Source organism: Mytilus trossulus, chromosome 11, assembly GCF_036588685.1.
Source record: "Mytilus trossulus isolate FHL-02 chromosome 11, PNRI_Mtr1.1.1.hap1, whole genome shotgun sequence".
Lineage (NCBI taxonomy): Eukaryota > Metazoa > Mollusca > Bivalvia > Mytilida > Mytilidae > Mytilus > Mytilus trossulus.
The window spans coordinates 7,585,164-7,608,304 of record NC_086383.1 but is presented as its reverse complement, the minus strand read 5'-3'; the positions used below and the strand labels follow the sequence as shown (position 1 = coordinate 7,608,304).

Here is a 23,141-nt window from a genome sequence, read left to right as displayed (position 1 = left end):
GAGTGCACACACTGAAACGTCTCGCCTTCTTTACTAATCATTGATATTATGTTGATAGTCCTAATATTAAAGCTTTAGCACAACTGTCATATAAACTTAACATCAACCAAGAAAACTAAACATTGACCTTTGAACCATGAAAATGAGGTCAAGGTCAGATGAACCATGCCAGGTAGGTATGTACAGCCAACAATTCTTCCATGCAACAAATAAAATTGACGCATTGCTTATAGTTTAAGAAAAACAGACCAATACACAAAAGCTTAACACTGAGCAATGAACCGTAAAAAAAGAGGTCAAGGTCAAATAAAACCTGCGCGACTGACATATAAATCATAAAATATTTCCATACACCAAATATAGTTGACCTTTTGCATATACATGTAGTATAAGAAAAAGGCCAAAACTCAAAAACTTAACTTTGATCACCGAACCATGAAAATGAGGTCAAGGTCATATGACACCTGGCAGGTAGACCTGTACACCATACAACCATTCCATACACAAAATATAGAAGACCTATTGCATACAGTATAAGAAAAATAGACCAAAACACAAAATTTAACTATAACCACTGAACCATGAAAATGAGGTCAAGGTCAGATGACACCTGCCAGTTGGACATGTAAACCTTACAGTACTTCCATACACCAAATATGCTAGACCTATTGCTTATAGTATCTCAGATATGGACTTGACCACCAAAACTTAACCTTGTTCACTGATCCATGAAATGAGGTCAAGGTCAAGTGAAAACTGTCTGACGGGCAAGAGGACCTTGCAAGTTACGCACATACCAAATATAGTTATCCTATTACTTATAATAAGAGAGAATTTAACATTTCAAAAAATCTTAACTTTTTTTTAAATAGTCACTGAACCATGAAAAGGAGGTCAAGGACATACAGTGATTTAGCTAGCGCTCGTCACTTTCGTATTTTATAAGGTTTTCGAAATGACGAAAATATTTCATATCAATTTCGTCATAGTACATGTGACTGACGGAAACTTTGTAATATGAGGCATCCATATATAAAGTATGAAGCATCCAGGTCTCCCACCTTCTAAAATATAAAGCTTTTAAGAAGTGAGCTAACACCGCCGCCGCCATAGCCGCCGCCGGATCACTATCCCTATGTCGAACTTTCTGCGACCTTCTTTCTGTTTTATTTCAACTATGCAGAAGAAAGGAACAAAAAAAAAGCATTTCAAACGTTCTCATATTTAAGTGGGAACAATGAGGAACATTGGTCAATTATTCCCCTTTAATGATAACACAGGTGGCAGTGCAGTAGATCAGGTCCAACACACAGCATCTCTTATCTATATCCTATTGAGAATTGTTTATATTTGTATACAAATTATAATAAGAAGTTTTTTATTACTTAATATCTTTTAACTGATGTTGTGTACCTGGGTGTGTCTTATAGAGATGGACCAATGTTTTTAAACATTTTTAAATAAGAATTTGACATTTGCAACAAAAAGGAAAAAATACAAAAAGCACATAGAATTGATAGTCCTATAACATGTATGATATATGACTTGGGGGAATTATTTTCTTTTTCAATATTAATATTATTTTTTTTACTTATTTTGCTATCTATTTTTCATTTTTACTATCAATTTGCATTAAATAAAATATATAAAATATCAGCATTTAAACGTTAAATAACGAAAATATAATGCTAATGCATATATACTTAACTATAGTACTAAAAGAATGGACAAAACCAGTTTAGTTTGCTGTGATCTTTTTTTTTTTGCAGAGCAATCATACATTAGTTACAAGTTTTGACAAATGAAAACTGAAGTGAAATAATCAATAAAATAAATTTGTAATTTAAAAAAAAAATAAAAAAATTTAACAATCTTAGATTGTATAAACTACTGGTTTGAAATATTTTTCATAAAAAGAAGTTCTTTTATTTCAGCATTGAATTATAAAATTCTTTAAAGATTTTTGAAAAAGTAATTTGAAAGTAATAATCATTATTGTTGGCCAAACACTATTTAACACACAAACTACCTCAGACAAGTACGGAACAGATCTAGTGTGATTAGTTTATTTCGGGATGTAAATGGGCATTTGAGTGCTTATACTGTATCGTTTTCTGTTAATACACATGATAAAGAGACAAGAAAAAGAAGTGACCTCGACACAAATATTCCATATTTAATGTTTTTGCCTTCTGACTGACTCAACTCTTGAAAAAGGAAAACTGTCATGTCAAAATAAACTACAGAGACATGTTTACAATGAGTTGTTAGGCCCGTATTAATATTAAACCTGCAACACAGTCAAAAGGAGACTATAATAATGAGAACTTTATTTATGTAACATTTTGTAGGCGATTCCTTGCTCTTTTCATTTTGGTATGACACTTTACTTTGACAAAAAAATAGTTATTTTTTGTTTCCAGTCGCAGGTATTTCAGAAATTGATGAGCTGTATTGAAAAGTATTTAACCCTATTTGTTTCAGATATATCTCTATTAATTTTGCTGTAAAATGTGCAGTCATTTCCAAATTTTTTATGTCTGTCATTTGATTCTCATTTAAAAATATTTAAAGTATCTTAATGGAAAAAAAACCATCAAATTTGAAATTAAAAGCTAGGTTTTGTTTTTAATTTGTCATATATACAAGTATAAAGATTTCTACCAGTTTAATTAATGAAATTTATTTAAAGAATAACACAAGTAAAAAAATCATACTATATTTATATATTTGTGTAAACAATTTGATTATTATTAAATATTCATAAATATATACATGTATCTAACAACACTTTTACATTCCTTTTAAAAAAAATAATAAAGAAAGAAATACATTCATTTAATTTATATCTTCAATTGTGAGTATGTTAAAAAAAACTCTCTCATTTTTCTACCACTGCATGATAATACACATGCACTCCTGAGTTTTTTTTTTAGATCCAGCAATCAGGAACTTTCTATACCAAGTAAAGTATAGAAAGTCACTGAGGGAATGTATTCAAAATTTGACACATTTATCATTTATATACTAAATAGTGAATAAGATACAAATAGTACAAAAGAATTTATTTTAATTAAAACTTATCAGCATACACATATTGGTGTATCATATGTGGCAATGAATGCATGCTGGCTTTCTTATCATACAAACAGATGTTGGACCTGATCTACCACAGCGCCACCTGGAATTAAGTGGGGATAATCTTCACCAATGTCTCTCATTACAGTTTAATTATTGTATTCGTAAGTGGGGCTAGTGGTAGCCTTTAACTCTATTCAGACTTGTACTTTTCATAAGTGGGGCTAGTTGGCTTAAATCAATTCATCAGGGTTTTTTACTGCTATTTAAACAAAAACAAAAAGGAATAACATAAGATGTTTCTATAAGGTTTTCAATGGGATAGCAACTTTTTCCATGAAAAGTGGGGCGAGTTGGCATTGCTAAATTCATCCTAGTTTAAAATATATTTATCTTTATATCACCATTTTCCTTTCAGGAGTAATGTTAACGGAATTTCATCTACATGTACAACGAGATAACATCTTTTTCCATAAGTGGGGCAAGTTGGCATTACTAATTTCATCCTGGTTAATAATATATTAATTAAAATATGGCCGCCGAGCTGTCAACACCATAAAAATCAGCTCCTCAGTTTTTGCAGAATTTAGTTATTTTTTCAAAGTGCCAGTTATTAAAACCAATACCAAAGGATGAAGAAGTGAATTTGGATTCTTAATATATATGTTTTGAAGAAATTTGATGTGGAATTACTTATCTATGAACTTCTAAAGAATTTTCATTTGGATCTTTAGAGTTGAATTATTGATTTTCTATTGTGAGCAGTTATATTGACAAACAACATTATGACTGGAGGCAATTCTTTAACAAGTAATAAAACTGGACAAAATCCTAAGGAAAAGAAATCTACTAACACTAATACTGTTCAAACACTATTGTCAGCCAGGAAGGATTTAGATAAAACAAAAGCTAGAACACAACCTAAATTACCTAAAAGAACTCATTCAGACTTGTCTAGTGAGTCAGACAATAGCATGGACACTAGTGGATTAAATAGTCTACAAAAGGACCTTGATGAAATCAAAACAAACCTTCAGGGGATAACCAAAAAAGATGATCTTGACATACTTACAAAAGAGCTTGTAAGAACCCATGATTTAGAAATAATTGTTACCTCTATTGTGACCAAACTATTTCAAAGATTTGAATCAACTATGGATAAGAAGCTAAACACTAAATTAGTAACAGTACAGAAAGAAATGCAAGAGATGCAAAACAAGTTTGAAGCCTTATCAATAGAAAATGAAGAACTTAAAAAACAAATTGACCAAACCAGAGAAGTAGTTATTAAAAACAAAAAAGGCTTAGAGGATTCAACCAGAATGAACCAAGAGGCATTAACTAGTGCAAACTATAATGAGCAATACTCTAGGAAAAACAACATCAAAGTCATGAACTTTCCCAGACGTGATGATCAGAATTTGCGATCAGACTTTATAGAAACTGTGAGAAGGGATCTTAATGTTCACCTTGAAGAGCGGGATGTTGTTGCAATCCACCGCTTACCATCAGACAAACCTGGACCAAAACCAATGATAGTTAGACTTTTCAATAGTGATGTTAAAAGAAAAGTGATGGTAGAGAGAAAAAACCTTAATAACAAAGTACGCATTAGTGACGATGTTACCTGGAGAAACATGCAGCTTATTAGTAAACTGAGAGACATGAACTGTTTTGAATCTGTATGGTTTTACAACTCTGGAGTATATGGTAGAATGGAAGATGGTTTACAACTGAAGTTTAACTTATTTGATAATATAAGGACAAGGTTACAAAACAGAAAATAGACAAAATGTATTGAAATTCTTGGTTTTAACTGAACTTAATAGAAAATGTTTTTACAAGTACTAATATTGACACCTTAACTAGTAACTGTAAAATTATACACATTTATATCTAGAAATAAGAAATAATTTAACTACTTATATTGAATACTGCTGACTCAATGTTTTCTTGTTTGTTTTTGTTTTAATTTTGTATTATCTCCCTTGAATCAATATGTCCAAGTATTTCTGCTGTAGATTATGTTTATACAATAACTTTTTTATAATAATAAGAAATATTGATGATAATTTATATTATATAGAAACTTTATGGTAAAATTAGTATACTTAAAACCTAGGCATATATATACAATCATGACATTTATAATGTTTAAGGTGACTTAACTTGTATTTTTTGTTATCTCCCTTGAGTCACTTATTTCTATTATTCTTTAAATAATTGAAAATGTAAATATATACTTCTCACAATTACAATTATAAGTGACACTTATGGCAAATGTTAATGTAAAGATATTATTCTGTAAAAACTAAAAAATTGTGAAACATTGTTCATAATTATGAAAATGCTTTATCACAATTGTCATATTCAATCCATTGAATATTTTTTTTAACTTTTTCTCATTTATTTTTCTATTTTTTTTCATTTATTTTTAAACACTCCTTTGAAAATTATCCTGTTTGACATCCCCATTCTTATTACTTTTCTGTGTTTACATCATTATTGGAAAATAATTTTTATTTCTTTCATTCAACTACTTGATGTAATTTGGATGCAATCATTTTACTATCAATGAGTTCATTAAAGATTTTGTCTGTTAATTGTCAAGGCCTTCGTAACACATTAAAAAGAAGAGACGTATTTGATATGCTGAAGTCAAAGAATTGTAATATATATTGTATTCAGGATACTCATTTTACAAATGATATAGAAAACATAGTGAGATCTATGTGGGGTTATGAGTGTTATTTTTCATCTGTTAGCTCAAACTCTAGAGGTGTAGCTATTTTGTTCAATAATAATTTTGAATGCAAAGTATTGAAAGAAAAAAAAGATATAAATGGAAACTATATAATTTTAGATATTCTTGTAGAAAATAGAAAGATAACTCTTGTATGTCTATATGGACCAAATACAGACAATCCTGATTTTTTTTCTAATATTATGTCTGTTATTGATGATTTTGAAAATGAATACTTTGTTATTTGTGGTGATTTCAATCTTGTCCAAAACCCATGTATAGATTATTGCAACTATGTGAATATTAACAATTTGAAAGCTAGGGAAAAAGTATTGGAATTTATTGAAGAAAGAAATTTGATAGACCCGTATAGAGAACTTTTTCCAGATGTACAGCGATACACCTGGAGGAAGAGAAATCCTTTCAAACAGGCTAGATTAGACTTTTTTCTTCTCACTGAAAATTTTTTAAACAGTCTAAAAAATTGTAATATACTTCCAAGCTATCGGTCAGATCACTCTATGATTTTGCTAGATTTAGAATTTAACCCTTTCATTAGGGGAAAAGGTTTTTGGAAGTTTAACAACTCTTTATTATATGATATAGACTATATAAATACTATTAAGCAAAAAATTCAGGAAGTGAAAACACAATATTGTGCTTTAGTTTATAATATGGAAAATATTGACAAAATAGATAATACAGACATTCATTTTAGAATTAATTGTCAGCTTTTGCTTGAGACTCTTCTTATGGAAATTAGGGGGAAGACAATTTCATACTCCAGCTATAAAAAAAAGCAAGACGAAAAAAGGGAACAAAATCTTCGAAATGAAATAACTCAATTAGAGGAAAGAGTTGATGAACATTCCATTAACGCATTAGAAGCAAAAAAACATGAGCTTGAAAGTTTACGAACACAAAAATAAGGGAAATTAGTAAGATCCCGTGTCCAATGGATACAGGAAGGGGAAAAACCTACTAATTATTTCTGTGGCTTAGAATCACGCAATTTTATGAGCAAAATTATTCCCAAAGTAGAGAAAGAAAATGGGGAAATTATAACAAAACAAAAAGATATTTTGAATGAAGTTGAATATTTTTATGACAATCTTTATAAAAAAAGGGATACTAAAAGTACTTTAAATGATCTTAAAAAAGACTTGAAAAATTTAAATGTTCCTATACTTTCATCTCAGGAAAGAGAAAGCTTGGAAGGTACAATTACTGTTAAAGAAGCTGGAGAAGCATTGAAAAAAATGAAAAACAACAAAACCCCTGGAACGGATGGTTTTTCAGCAGAGTTCTATAAATTTTTTTGGAAGGATCTTCAAATTTTTATTATAAATTCTTTAAATTATGGTGCAAAAACAGGGGAACTATCTGTTACACAAAAACAAGGGATTATTACTTGTTTACCAAAAGGTCATAAACCTCGCCACTTTTTAAAAAACTGGCGCCCTATATCTTTACTGAACACTGTGTACAAAATTGGATCAGCAGCTATTGCAAACAGATTTAAGAGGAGTGTCCTTGATAAATTGATCAATTTTGATCAGACTGGTTTTATTAGTGGAAGGTATATTGGGGAAAATATAAGACTCATTTATGATATATTACAGTACACAGAGGAACATGAAATACCAGGGTTATTACTTTTGATTGATTTCGAAAAAGCTTTTCAATTTTGGCGAATCTATCATCAATTGGGTTAAAGTATTTTACAATAATATCAACTCTGCTGTCATCCAGGGGGGGAACCTTTCAGATTTTTTTACTATTGGAAGAGGTTGTAGACAAGGGGACCCCCTGTCTCCATATCTTTTTATTTTATGTGTTGAGATTCTGGCATTGAAAATAAGGGGAAATAGCGACATTAGTGGTATAGAGGTCACACGGGTTGAGCATAAATTGTCACAATTTGCTGATGACACCTCTTTGATTTTGGATGGGAGTGAAAAATCTTTACAAGAATCATTATTAGAATTAGACTGGTTTGCAAAAATATCTGGACTGAATATTAACTTCACAAAAACACAAGTTATTTGGTTTGGGAGCAAAAAATATAGTACAGATACTTTATGTCCTAACAGAAATCTGTCCTGGGGTGAAACTTCTTTTAAATTACTAGGAATCAATTTTATGTAGATCTTGAAAAAATTGTTAAAATAAATTATTCTGAAAGAATTGTACAGATTAAAAATACTTTAAAACAATGGTCTAAAAGGAATCTAACTGTTATAGGGAGAATAACTGTGATTAAGACTCTAGTCTTGCCTATTGTAAACCATCTCATTATCTCTCTGCCAAATCCTTCAAATGATATTATTAAGAGAATAAATGAACTTATTTATTCATACATATGGAACTCACCTATACATAGAGTTAAGAAGGACATTCTAATCAAAGACTATTTGGAGGGTGGTTTGAAAATGCTTGATTTGAATATGTTCATTACAGCACTTAAATCAACATGGATTAGGAGGATTTTGCAGAGAGATAGTAAGGCCACACCAATTTGATTCCTTGTTCGACGGACCCGCCCGCACCTATTTTTCTCAAAACAGATTTTTTTTATTTTTTTTATATTCCCGCTTCCCGCATCCGGAAATGTAATAATGTCCATTTCCCGCACCGTTTTTTTGGTAAATATTATAAAAATATAACAACATTTGTTTTTAAATCACAGTCTATCCTGTATAAAACGATTTCAAACATAAAAGAACAGCACTACACTTCTTAAATATCTGTGAGAAATATTTATCCAAAGAAGGAGTGCTCCGATATAAATTTATAAAAGCGGAAATATATACCGGTAAAAAACAAAACATTGGTTTCTTTCCCCCTTACTTATATTCCCTATCAAAATATGTTCGTTGTTAGAATAAAGTACAAAGAACTTCTGAAGGATTTGCCTTCAACGGCAATTATATTGTATGCTGGCGAAACAAAACTATATATAGCCGCTGCATGTTTATGCACCTGTCCTGATTGATTCAGGGGCCTGTCGTTCAGCAGTTATCGTTTATTGATGTTGTTCATTGGTATTTTCCCGTTTGGATAGTTACATGTATATAAATTAGATCGTTGGTTTTCCTGTTTGAATTGTGTACGCTAATAATTTTGGGGCCCTGTATAGCTTACTGTTTGATCTGTATCAAAGACCCATGTAAAAGGTCGTACTTTTACCTGTGTTTGTTTTTATCAGGTTAAGAACAACCCTCCCTCAGACAAGGGGTCATTTTACTGATGTAGAAAAGAAAATAGAAATACCAAGGATTTGTATAGTTCTTCTATTCAAAATCTTTGAAAACTTAGAATTGGTACTCAAAGAGAGGAGAGTTACATCACATTTTAAACAACTTTTTCTAAAAGAGGGGTCCACTTATTTTGAATAATATTAAACTGTTAAAGTAAATGTGTTAATATGGTTAAAGTCCAGGAATATTACAAAATTCTTGGGACATGATTTGACCATTTAATACGAGATGGATGTATAGTTCTTTAAGAAAATATGAGCCCTTTTGTACAAACAAATATATTATAACTTGTATTGATCACTCATAAAACATGAAAAAAGGGATATTTATAACATTAAGGGGTTGCCCCCAAACTGAATATGACTTAGATGGAGAATTGTCTCATTATCAGTCACACATACATAGACCAGATTTAATTATTTCTTGGTGAACAGGGAAAAATTACTTCAGAAATTAAAGAAATAACAAAGTACAAGTGATAAATCAAGTTTTAATATTGTCAAATCCTACTATTTTATGTTTACAAAAAAAAATTATAATCGCTCGCCTTTACTTTTCAAGCTTCGCCTCAAGAATTTGCAAAATAAATATTTTTTTATTGAAATTTTCAAATCGCTCGCTCGCCCCAAATTTTGGACTCCAAAAATCCGTAGAACAAGAAATTAAATTGGTGTGGCCTAAATGGCAAAATATTTTCATGTCAAATATAGATAAAAGAAAGTTGTTTAGTTGTGGTGTTGATTATATTAAACAACTGTATATGACAGTTAACAACCATTTTTGGAAAGATGTACTAAGATCCTGGGAAATGATTATTCAAAAAGAAAGAAATTTTACTTATGATTCATTTTTATCAAATCCACTATGGCTAAATAATAATATTAAGATTGGTCATAAATCAGTATTTTATCAAGATTGGTTCAAAAGTGGTATTAGATTTGTAAATGATATAGTTGACCAAAATGGATTGTATATTTCATTTGATCAATTTAAGCAAATATATAACATTAACACAGATTTTCTTAAATTTAGCAGTGTTATTTCGGCAGTGAAAGAAGCATCCAAATCTTTCCCTAAAGGATCTTACAAATTAGCTTGTCCTTTTATACCATCAGGTCTACAAATATTTTTAAAACATTGTAAAGGATCAAAAGATATGTATTCTGTACTGACAAGAAATAATGTTATTCCTACTGGACAGCTTAAGTGGGTTAAAATTTTAAGTGAACAGAACTTGAACTGGAAAAAGATTTTCAGACTGCCTTTTGCTGTTACTAAAAATAGTAAATTACAGGGGCTGCAATATAGGATTAACCATTGCATTATTGCCACAAATCAATATTTAGTTAAAATAAAATTGACTGATGATCCTTTGTGTACATTTTGTAAATCAGATAATGAGTCTATAGAACACCTATTTTGGAATTGCAATACTGTACAAGATTTTCTACAGGATGTTGATAACTGGTTCCTTTCCGGTGGAATAAGTCTCCCAATGAATAAATTAAACTTTCTTTTTGGAGACTTATCCAAGATATTTCCCAACAACCCATATAACATGATTTTTCTTTATATTAAACAATATATGTATAATTCTAGATGCTTTAAAAAGAATCTCTCATTGCAAGCAATTATAATGAAACTGAAAGACATGTATAAATTAGAGAGTATGATAGCTGTAAAAAATAAAAAGATAACTGAATTTGACAATGTATGGAATGTTTTTGAAAAACTATTATTGTATACCGGCTAATGTCTTTTTTGTTGTTGTTACAATTACTTATGACAACTTAATTATAATCTTTTTTAAAGAAAATATTATTGCCATGTTATGTACTTGATCGTGTTGATGGCTGTTACGAAAGAAATATGTCTCGTAAATTTTCAATTTTTTTTTCAGCATAATTATGTGATATTAAAAATAAAGATAGGGATGTAACTGGATAATCCATTTGAGTTTTTGTTTTTATTTTTTGTTTTTTTGTTTTCCTTCTTTATTTATTTATTTATTTTCTATTTTATTTTACTTTTTTTTTATTCTTTTTTATTTCTTTATCTTTTCAATAGAAAATGTAAAATATTTCCAATTAAGATTTATTTATAAAAATGATATTGTTTGTATCTTATATGTATTATATTATATGTATATCATGTATATGTTGTAATTGTTGGAAATAAAAAAATCAAAAGTTAAAAATTTTTTTTTACCGTTTTCCATTAAGTGGGGCGAGTTGGCAGGAGTAATAATAACTAGATTTGACACATTACACAAGTGGGGCGATTTTTTAAAAATTGGGGTGATTTGGTTCTCCAGTGTGGGGGGATTTTTTTAAAGTGGGGCGAGTTGGTATAAAAAAAGTGGGGCGATTTGCCAGTGGGGCGATTTGTCATGGATTCCTGTATGAATATCCTGCTATTTGGAAGTTGTCATCCGTTAATTTGGAATCTTTGATGGTTTGGTGTTGTAAAGTTAATCATGAATTCTTGTTTCAGGTCAGTATACCTAGTACTTAAATAATTTCTCAAGTTTTATTCAAAAAAATAGAAACATATGGTTTATATACATGTAAAAAATATCTTTTGAATTAGTTTAAACACATTTTATTGTCCAAACACATTGACAATAGGATAAGACACAAGTTTGGCAACTTAGAACGACTTCTCCATAATGATCTTCACTTGTTGTGTTCAAGTGGCCAGGATTTACACAATATTTTAAGGACCAATAGTTATCAAAGGTACCAGGATTATAATTTGATACGCCAGACAGGCTTTCATCTACATAAGTCTCATCAGTGACGCTCAGACCAAAATAGTTATAAAGCCAAACAAGTACAAAGTTGACGAGCATTGAGGATCCAAAATTCCAAAAAATTGTGCCAAATACACCTATGGTTTTTCTACTTCTGGATAAGAAAACCCTTAGTTTTTCGAAAAAAATCAGAGTTTTATGACAGTAAATTTATAAAATGACCATATAATTGATTTTCATGTCAACACCGAAGTTCTGACTACTGGGCTGTTGATACCCTCGGGGACGAAACGTCCACCAGCAGTGGCATCGACCCAGTGGTGTTATTCGTTACCAAAGGTACCAGGATTCTAATTTAATATGCCACACGCATGTTTCGTCTACATAAGCAGTCAGAGCTCTGACATAAACAAGTCAGAATAAAATGACTTCCATAGGTCAGATATAATTTGATGTAAGTGTTGTCTCCCTTCTTGCACTCAACAGAATATGACTTGTACAGGTCAGTTTATGTCAGACTTTAATTTATCATAAAATGACTTCCACAGGTCAGCTTTTGCACAAAATATTGTGACTTAATATCGTCATATTCTAATTAGATTTATGTCCCTTTTTGATGCATTTTGACTTAGAGAGGTCATTTTTTTGTTCTGACTTGAAGCAGTCATTACTACCACTTTGTTATCAATCTCCATAAAAATATAGTGATTACTTGTTTCCAATCAAAGAGTTTAAAAAGTGGGGCTCATCAAACCTTCTTCTTTCCAGAATATTAACATAAAATATTTATCTCATTAAATTTCATCATTTCAAAATACAAACAAAAACCAGGGGAGAAAAAATGGATCATACAATTTTCTGTCAATATCAAAAGATTTACAAAATACAATATTGGATACATTTACTAGTACCATGACAATACCTTCAATCTTCCAAGGAAAAAATAAAGGATCTATTCTCATCCACCTTTAGCTAAATTTATCAAGAGCAAAACATTTATTATTTTAATATTTCATTGAGGTAAATACTGCTGTGCTAACTGACTCAAACAAGTCACACTATGTTCTGACTTAAAAAAGTCAGTCAAAACTAAACTTATTTCAACCAAGTCTAGTTCTGTCATATTGATTTAAAAATGTATTGGAAAGCCAGATATAGCACAGAGGAAATAAGGTCCCCTCAAGTCACAATGAGGACTATAAAAAAAATATTTGGTATATTCAATATTTAAATGCATTTTCTTTTAAACAAGTCAAATCATGTTTTGACTTTTAACAGTCAGTCCAAAACTAATTGTATTGCAATTTTTAGAGTGGGGCACTGACATATGATATGAAATGAAAGTATGGGAACGTCAGAATATAGGAAATGTATCTTAAGATCCCCTAAAATAAATAACCATTTGACTAAATTGTTTCTAAACATTTATCAAATAATAAATTCGCAGATTCAGAAGCAGGGCTTAAAGGAACTCATTAATATTGTACACCTATCATTGATTTGAAAATTTGTTCTGCAATCTGACTTTAACAGGTCAAATCATGTTCAGGCAAATTGACTTTAACAGGTCAAATGGGCATGTTCAGACAAATTGACTTAAACAGGTCAAATCATGTTCTTACTTAAAAAAATCAGTCAAAAGCTAAGTTTATGGAAATTTTGAATTTTTTAAGTCAGGCATTGCCATACATGTATGATATTAATGTTATGTATGGAAGAGTCAGATAAAAGACACGTAAACTACATGCAAGATCCTCTAAGATAAATGACCATTTGATTTAATTGTTTCTTAAAAAACTTATTAATAAATAAACTCAACAGTGGCAGATTCAGAAGGGGGGTAAGACTAAGAGGAAGATCACTTCGCTTTGATTTGAAATTTTGTTCTTCAAACTGACTTGAACAGGTCAAATCATGTACTGACTTAAAAGAGTCCGTCAAAAACTAAATGGTTTGCAAAGTTCTGTAATAGTCGGGCATTATCATGATTGTGATGTAATAGTTAGAATGTATGGATACAAGTAGGAAAAAAAATCACAAATATTAAGTCACAATTGTAAGAACTATATAAAAGATAATTTGGTATATTTTTGATATCTTAATATTTCATTGAGGTAAATCCTGTAAGTGCAAACTGACTTGAACAAGTCACATTATGTTCTGACTTCAAGGAGTCAGTAAAATACTATACTTTAATTAAGTATTGCAACTTTAAGTCTGGGATTGTCATATGCAAGAAACTCAGATAAAAGACACCCAATAATAAAGTCACAAAAATGAGGACTATAAAAAAGTGTATGGTATACTAGTATTTAAAATTCAAATATATTTTGTTAACAAATTTCTTCAAATTATCTTAAAAAAATTATTATATTTCTGTATTTTCATGACTATTTTCTGTTAAATTAATATTTGGATTTTTTGGTTTTAAAAAAAAAAACATTATTTTAAAAACCATTTGACTGAATTGTTTCTTAAAAAAAATCCAATCTTATTAAAATAAGTTCTCATCACTTGCTTCTCGATTTTTTATATGTCGCCGTGTGCGACATATAAAAAAATCAAGGAGCAAGTAATGAGAACTTATTTTAATAAGATTGAAAAAAATAATGAATTAATTAACTCTACAGTAGCAGATTCAGATATGGAGGGGGCTTAAAGAAAGAAGACCTAGTTTTGATTGGACATTTTTTCCCTGTCAACTGACTTTAACAGGTCAAATCGTGACTTCAAAGAGTCAGTCCCAACTAAACTTATTTCAACTTTATAGTCTAGTTTTTTCATATTGATTTAAAAATGTACGGAAAAGCCAGATAAAAGACTGACGAAATAAGGTCCCCATACGGCTCAATAATGAGGACTATAAAAAAGTTTAATTTGCATATTCAATATTCAAATATATAATTTGCAAATTATGTTCTGACTTCAAAGAGTCAGTCAAAAACTTCACTTTAGCTAATATTAGTACAACTTTTTAGTCTGGCATTGTCATATGCATTTAAGAATGTATTGGAAAATCAGATAAAAGACACCCAATAATAAAGTCACAATAACAAGGACTATAAAAAAATGTCTTTGGTATATTTTATATTCAAATATATTTTGTTTACAAATTTCATCAAATCATCTTGAAATTATTATTATATTTCTGTATTTTCATGACCTTTCTTTTCTGGTAAGTTAACACATGGAACTTTTGGTTGTAAAATAAATTATTTTTAACCATTTGACTGAATCGTTTCTAACAAACCTATCAATTAATTAACCCAACAGTAGCAGATTCAGATAAGGGGAAAAGGGGGGGGCATAGTTTTCATTGGATTTAATTTATCTCTGTAAACTGACTTTTACAGGTCAAATTCATGTTCTGACTTCAAAGAGTCAGTCAAAACTAAACTTATTTCAACTTAATTAAGTCTAGGATTTTCATATTGATTTTAAAATGTATGGGAAACCAGATAAAAGACTCACTGACGAAATAAGGTCCCCCAAAGTCACAATAATGAGGACTATAAAAAAATGTATTTGGTATATTTTATATTTAAATGTATTTTGTTAACAAATTATATCAAATTAATATCTTAAAAATTTATTCTATTTCTGCATTTTCATGATTTTTTTACATATAGAACTTATAGTTGTAAAAAAAATATTCTAAAAACCATTTGACTGAATTGTTTCTTAAAAAAATTATCAATTAATTAAAATCAACAGTAGCAGATTCAGATAAAGAAAAAGGGGGATGCTAAGATGAAGAAACCTAGTTTAATTGGATTTTCCCACCTGTAAACTGACTTTATCAGGTCAAATCATGTTCTGACTTCAAAGAGTCTGTCAAAACTAAACTAATTTCAACTTTTAAGGCCAGGATTTTCATATTGATTTAAAAATGATGGAAAATTTTTATTTGATATATTCAATATTCAAATGCATTTTGATTTCTAAAGATTTTCATCAAATTATTTAAAAAAAAAATATTGTATTATTTCTGTATTTTCATGACTTTTTTCTGTTAAATTAAGATTTGGAACTTTTGGTTTTAAAAAAACATTATTTTAAAAACCATTTGACTGAATTGATTCTTAAAAAAAAATATGAATTAATTAACTCAACAGTAGCAGATTCAGATATGGAGGGGGCTTAAAGGAAGAAGACCTAGTTTTGATTGGACATTTTTTTCCTGTCAACTGACTTTAACAGGTCAAATTATGTTCTGACTTCAAAGAGTCAGTCAAAAACTTCACTTTAGCTAATTAGTACAACGTTTTAGTCTGGCATTGTCATATGCATTTAAGAATGTATTGGAAAATCAGAATATATTAATTTTAAACGATTTGACTGAATTGTTTCTAATAAACCTATCAATTAATTAACCCAACAGTAGCAGATTCAGATAATGGGAAAAGGGGGGGGGGGGGGGGCCTTAGAAGAAGAAGACATAGTTTTCATTGGATTTAATTTATCTCTGTAAACTGACTTTAACTGGTCAAATTCATGTTCTGACTTCAAAGAGTCAGTCAAAACTAAACTTATTTCAACTTTAAAGTCTAGGATTTTCATATTGATTTTAAAATGTATGGGAAACCAGATAAAAGACTGACGAAATAAGGTCCCCCAAAGTCACAATAATGAGGACTATAAAAAAATGTATTTGGTATATTTTATATTCAAATGTATTTTGTTAACAAATTTCATCAAATTAATATCTTAAAAATTTATTTTATTTTTGTATTTTCATGACTTTTTTTCTGTTATGTTAACATATAAAACTTTTGATTGTAAAAACATTATTCCAAAAACCATTTGACTGAATTGTTTCTTAAAAAAAAATATCAATTAATTAACTCAACAGTAGAAGATTCAGATAAGGAGAAAAAAGGGGGGGCTAAGATGAAGAAAACCTAGTTTGATCGGATTTTTTTCTTCTTCTGTAAACTGACTTAAATAGGTCAAATTATGTTCTGTTTTAAAAAAATGTTGAGGAGAAAATACTTAGAAAATCAGACTAAGTTTGGTGACTTTGTTGTCCTTCAAGAAGCGGTACATATAATACATAATATTTTCACTGTTTTTTAAATACATGTAAAAGTTGAAAGATAACTATCTATTGGGTGTTTTTAAATAGATTTTTTAGCAACATTTATAACTTTGTAATTATGTTCAATTGTACACTTGTTATTTTTAATATATATTTTTTGGGAACAAAATCTTGTCAGGATTTCTTATGGTACTAGCATGGCAAGAGCATTCATATTCTAAAATACTCATAACATTAAAAACAAGTCAGTATCTTCAGATCATTCTGAGTCTTATTGAATTAAAGTCAGAATAGTTATCAAAAGTACCAGGATTGTCATTTAGTATGCCAGACACGCGTTTCATTCAGACTTTTATAAGTCGGAACATACTGACTTCCAATGTTCTTCTCACTTCTGTAGAAACAAAGACTATCTATATTTTAAATAAAAGGTTAATGCTTTATGTGGCTATGCATCTGGGGTAAGAATTATAGATGCGTACGGTAACTTCATAGGAAAACATATATGCCATGTAATTAATAAGAAGTGATTCATGTGAGAGGAAAATAATACTGAATAGACAATTCTGTTTGCACAAACACTGATCAATATAATATGTAAAGGTGGTCTCTCAGCAAATAAAAATAATTGTAACAGGATGCTGTTAGGAGGTCTCTCAAACAAAGCTCCAATAATTTGTCATTCCCATGGTCGCCTGACATTGAGCAAGTTCAAGTAAAAATTGGTTTGGTCTAGTAAAGTGATATGCATACATGTAGGTAACTTCTAGGGATTGACCCTGTATGTCATTCAAATCTTCTTGAAATGACGAACAGGAATATTATACGGTTAAGGGGTGGTGATCCAGACCATTTCAGAAAGGTGGATGGGGATGACCTCCATGGACTTTCCCTTTATTTTATTTGATTCCTTGTATTGTCCCATATAATAATATATAGGCTTAAGGGGTGGGGATCTCAACCGCTTACAAATTTACAAACATAAGGGAGTGGGGTGACCCCAAGGGACTTTATCTTTATTTCATTTGATTTGTCTTGTTGTCACTTACACTTATATATATGGTACAGTTGTGGGGGTCTTGACCATTTACATGTTTTCACACAGGAGGGGTGGTGTGAACCCCCCCCCCCCTCCCCCCCCAAGGGACTTCCCCTATATTTCATTGGGTTTGTTTTATTTTCCCATACAAGAATATATATGGTTTATGGGTCGGGATCTCGACCGTTTACAAAATATGAGAACATTCACAAATGGGGGGGGGGGGGGGGGGGGGTTAAACCCAGAGACTAGTATATTCATTCAGTATATTTCATTCAAATCAATTTGACATTATAAAAAGGAATATATATGGTTTAAAGGGGATCTTATCATTTTCAAGATGTAAGATTTTTCTAAAATGACAAGGGGTGGGGCGACCCAGAGACTTGCCTGGTATATTTCATGATACTTTACAGAGAGAACAAATTGAGTTTAGGGGGCAGGATTCTCGACTGTTCACAAGTTAAATGACAGGGGTAGGGGTTATCCATTTGAGACTCACCCTACATTTCATTTGATTTATTTTTAATATCATATTCCATAATCATAACTGAAAACCCGTTTTGTGAATCTTTTAATGTTCTCAGGTTAAAATCCTTTTTTTTTTAAATAAAACTAAAAAAATATTTGGTTCTTTAGTTAAACCCTCCCTTCCTTTTTCCTTTATTTAAATTATTCCGATTTTCATTTCATTTTCATGAATATCAATATTCAAAAGATCATTTTTCTCATTGGGAGAAACGAAAAAACAAATATATTCAATAAGCCGCAAACTCGGAAAGGTTTAAAAGTCAATTCATGATTGAGTTTAAAAATAGAAAAATCACGTGACGATGTTCATCTTGAAGCAATAATTTCACTTTTAAAATTGCACTGACTGGTTAATAATGTTAATACTGTTTAAGACAACACGAGTTGTCTCCCGAAAATAACAGTTCATTATCATAACAACATTTTCTGACTTGAACAAGTCAGAATTGTCAGACACCAGGTCATCTCAAAGGCCACGCGTCCGTATTTACAGGTCACGCGCCTTCATAAAACAGCAACAAAATCACTTGCAAAGACCTTCTTTACACGTAAAAAATATTAAAATGGCCATGAAAATACGGAGGTAATATGAATTACCATCTGAAAATGACCACATTGACCTAGATTTTCACTAAAAAAACGTAAATAATCACTATATTTTCAATAACTTCTCGTTCGAGAAACTCCCAAAACAACGACTCTCAAACACGTGATCTCTCGCAAAAAACCATGTGATCGTATGTGTCTTAGATCGGCGGCAAATTCAAAATAACTTCTGGTTTGACGGACTCGATGGAAAACTGCGCAAAACAAAAATTGACCCGTACAGGTCAGAATTTCAAAACATTTTCTGACTTGAAGAAGTCAGTTTATTCTGACTTGTTTATGTCAGAGCTCTGACTGATAAGACTCATCAGTGACGCTCAGACCAAAATAGATATAAAGCCAAACAGGTACACAGATGAAGAGAATTGCGGATCCAATCCAAAAGTTTTATGACAGTAAATTTATAAAATGACCATATAATTGATTTTCATACCAACACCGAAATGCAAGAACTCCTATACAGTAAAAGTGAAATCATTAATATCGAACTTGACCTCTATTTTGTCTTCAGTTACAACATATTTAAATTTGAAAATACAGTTCAATGGTTCATTGGTAAATGACAGAAATTGTTCTGCAGTCGCTCTCCTGTTGTACATCACTTTTTCCAATGGAAATCCCGTTAAAAATCAAAATCAGTGAATTATCAATAAAAATTAATAACAGTCAAAACCGTCTTAAGGTTCAACTCAACAAGGATAGTAAAAAAGATGGTCTCATAATATAACGAGTTTAAGTACATAAAAAAGTTCACAGTAATGTTTTCTAATGTGTGATTGGGTTCAGATTCAACTTTGTTATTGTTAATTATTATTTTTGAGTTATCACATGCTTAGTGTTTTGACCAAACATGTTAAGCATGTAATGACAGTACATTCTGTGTATGTCTTACATGCAATCAGATCTGCCAACTTAGTCTTTTGAAATCAGCTATTTATTTATGTTGAAATATGAAAAAAAAATCTGCATACATGAAAAGTTGGCACTTCTGTGGAAAATGTTAATGTGTTTGGTTTTAATGTTTATTTTGCGTTTTAGTTCAGATTCCATTCAGGAATGATCTATGTATGCAGAGCACTGAAGAAATTTTGCATCATTTATTCATGTCATATATAGGATGTGTAGTTAAAAAATTAGATGAAAGCAAAGAAAAAGCTTTTCTCGTGTGTGTTATGTATTCCAAATACATATATTACCAGATTTATTCATTTCAAATATCTTTTTATAGTTATGTAAGCAGATAAGTGGACTGAAAGAAAAACAGAGAAGAATAAACTTGTCTGATTTTTTTAACTAATTTCTGTTTCTTTCACTTTTTCAGGTTCCATGGTTTCCAGATTGGTTCAATATTATTTATGACAACGATTCAGCGGTCTACACCTATAACCATCTGGAGAAAGACTTTGACTCTGCAGAACTTCAGATAATTGTTTAAATAAAGGAGAATATAAAAACCAGTGAGTTCTGAATTTGCCCCATGACAAAATCTAGTCCACAAATCAGTAAAGACACCATATAATGCCAAATTATCTGTAGAAACACACACACAACTATAAGACCATACATATGGTGGTTGTCGCTTTGACATATTCATCATTTCCTTTCTCAATTTTATATTATCTTCTGATATGTTTTTTTCCTTGAAAGCTGGTTTGTATTCTTGAGACCTTTTTTCAAAAGTATAGGTTTAGCATAGACTTTCAAATGAAAAGCTGTTTTTACGATTTACGAAAATGGGTCAGGAAAATCGTGAATAAGTCAGATTTCAACCCAAATTTTCCAGAACACAGTACGAGATATGTTTAAAAAATAAGTTGCATTGGGTTTGTATTCTTGAGACCTTTTTAAAACTGTATTAGTTTATGGAGCTAAGACTTTCAAATGAACAGCTGTCTGTTGTTTTTCAATTAACGAAAATCGGTCAGAAAAATCGTGAAAAATTCAAATTTCAACCCAAATTTTCCAGAACACAGTATGAGATATGTTTAAAATATAGGTTGCATTGGATTTGTATTCGTGAGACCTTTTTAAAAATGTATTGGTTTATATGGCTAGGACTTTCAAATGAACAGTAATCAGCTGTTTTTCAATTTACGAAAATCGGTCAGAAAAATCGTGAAAAAGTAAAATTTTGACCCAATTTCCCCTGAGAACGGTATGAGATAAATTTTAAAAATAACCATTATTGAGTTTGTGCTGTTGAGACCTTTCCAAAAATATATAGGTTTCCTTGCTTTGCGTATATTAAAAAATATGTCTGACCTCCCTACAATTGGATTCGATTGTGTGATCTTTTATAAAAATGGAAAATCTCAGGTCGATTCCTGACATCTACTATTCTGTCAACGTAATTGGTTCCTTCCTTGATTACTATGCTTATAACTTGTAGTTTCATATTATGACTTTGTTTGTAAACAAACAGGCATGCCGGACACCTTGCAAAAAAACCCACCTCTCGGACCCGTTTAACAAAGTCATCATAATTCCAAAGTCCTCCAGTAGGTATTTTGACTTCTGGGACGTCCTTGTCTCTGCGATCAAATATGAAAACGAATGCATCATCATCTTCTAGCTGTGCAGAGGCAACCCCCACGCTTTTTCTGTGGGTGGCCATATTACCTGTTACCTAATCTGTAAGTTCCGCCTCTGTCAGGCGCACCACCATACGGTGTAACTTGGGAGTTGCTATATACAGGGGCTCAATCACACCTTAACTACATGATTTATTATGGTTTCATCAAGAATTTTATGTTAACCATGTATAAACAAATAGTAACCATAAATGGGAAGTTAATATATACTTTAATGGGAAGTTAATATATATTTTAATGGGAATTTAAATTTTCTTAAATCACGGGAAATTTAATATATAAACTTTACGGTAAATATGTACATGACTCCACTCTTGGCTTATTCATAGTTCTACTTGCACAGTTCAAAACAGTTCATCACATAGAATTAATCACAGTTTCAAGATTATTGTCAATTGAATAATGATGATAACTAGGTAATTTGAAGTAGCGAAGCTCTTCTTTGATGTAGTCTATAACAATAACCTCTAGATACACATATTTGTTATTACCCGCGTTCAAAAATTAACCCGGATGTTATTACAGTAAACGAAAAAATACATCGGATAAGAATAGATATTCCGAATAAAAAGTTTAAAGTTATCAAATTTGAAAAAAAGTTTTATAATAAAAATATATAAAAAAAAAATTCTCAAAATAATGAATAATATATTTTTGAATATTGCATTCAGTGGCGGATTCAGGGGGGGGGCGTAGAGGGCGTACCTTTGCTCGGACTTTTTTTTTTTTTTTTTTTTTGTAAAATTATTTATCAGACTAGACTTCGTGAACTTTGCCATTTCCCGAGTATTTAATTTTTATACGACAATTCTTTTCTTATAAAGATATTTTTCGCTGGTATTTACTGATAGTCAAAGTCATGTGATTTGCTATGGTGGATTTGACCAGTGCGTTGAAAAAACGGCACACGGTCATTTTGAAATTCAAATAACAGTAATACACATTGCTTAGGCTGAGGATGTCATGACAATCAGGAAACCTTCAAAGCGACATAGGATTGAGCAAGAACGTATTGACGTCTATTTCACTATTCCACCAAACAGAAAGTAATAGTAAATATTATACTCTATAGACTATTACTCTCTCATGAAAAAAAAGTTCCATAATATTATTTACCTACGAAAACATGTTTAACCCCAAATGCAACAGCTTATTTTATAAATAACAAAGTTGAATAATGATCCCCAGTCATCCCGCCGCATTTTTGCGCCTGTTCCAAGTCAGAAGCCTCTGGCCTTTGTTAGTTTTGTATTATTTTATTTTTAGTTTCTTGTGTACAATAAATTATTTGGGAACTAATATGGCGTTCATTATCACTGAACTAGTATATATTTGTTTAGGGGCCAGCTGAAGGACGCATCCGGGTGCGGGAATTTCTCGCTACATTGAAGACCTGTTCGTGACCTTCTGCTGTTGTTTTTTCTATGGTCGGGTTGTTGTCTCTTTGACACATTCCCCATTCCCCATTTCTATTCTCAATTTTAGTATAAGCTCTAGAAAAAA

At 30.6% G+C, this 23,141-nt stretch overlaps 1 protein-coding gene across 2 annotated transcripts in view; it reads right to left on the bottom strand.

The window, feature by feature from the left end:
- Positions 1-21,661, bottom strand: part of LOC134690683 (structural maintenance of chromosomes flexible hinge domain-containing protein 1-like) — an 82,359-nt gene extending 60,698 nt beyond the window's left edge. For both annotated transcript variants that reach the window (XM_063550680.1, XM_063550681.1), the window contains exon 1: positions 21,500-21,661. In XM_063550680.1, the coding sequence (XP_063406750.1) occupies positions 21,500-21,661 (162 nt within the window). The remainder of the gene's footprint in view (positions 1-21,499) is intronic.
- Between the last annotated feature and the right edge of the window lie 1,480 nt (positions 21,662-23,141).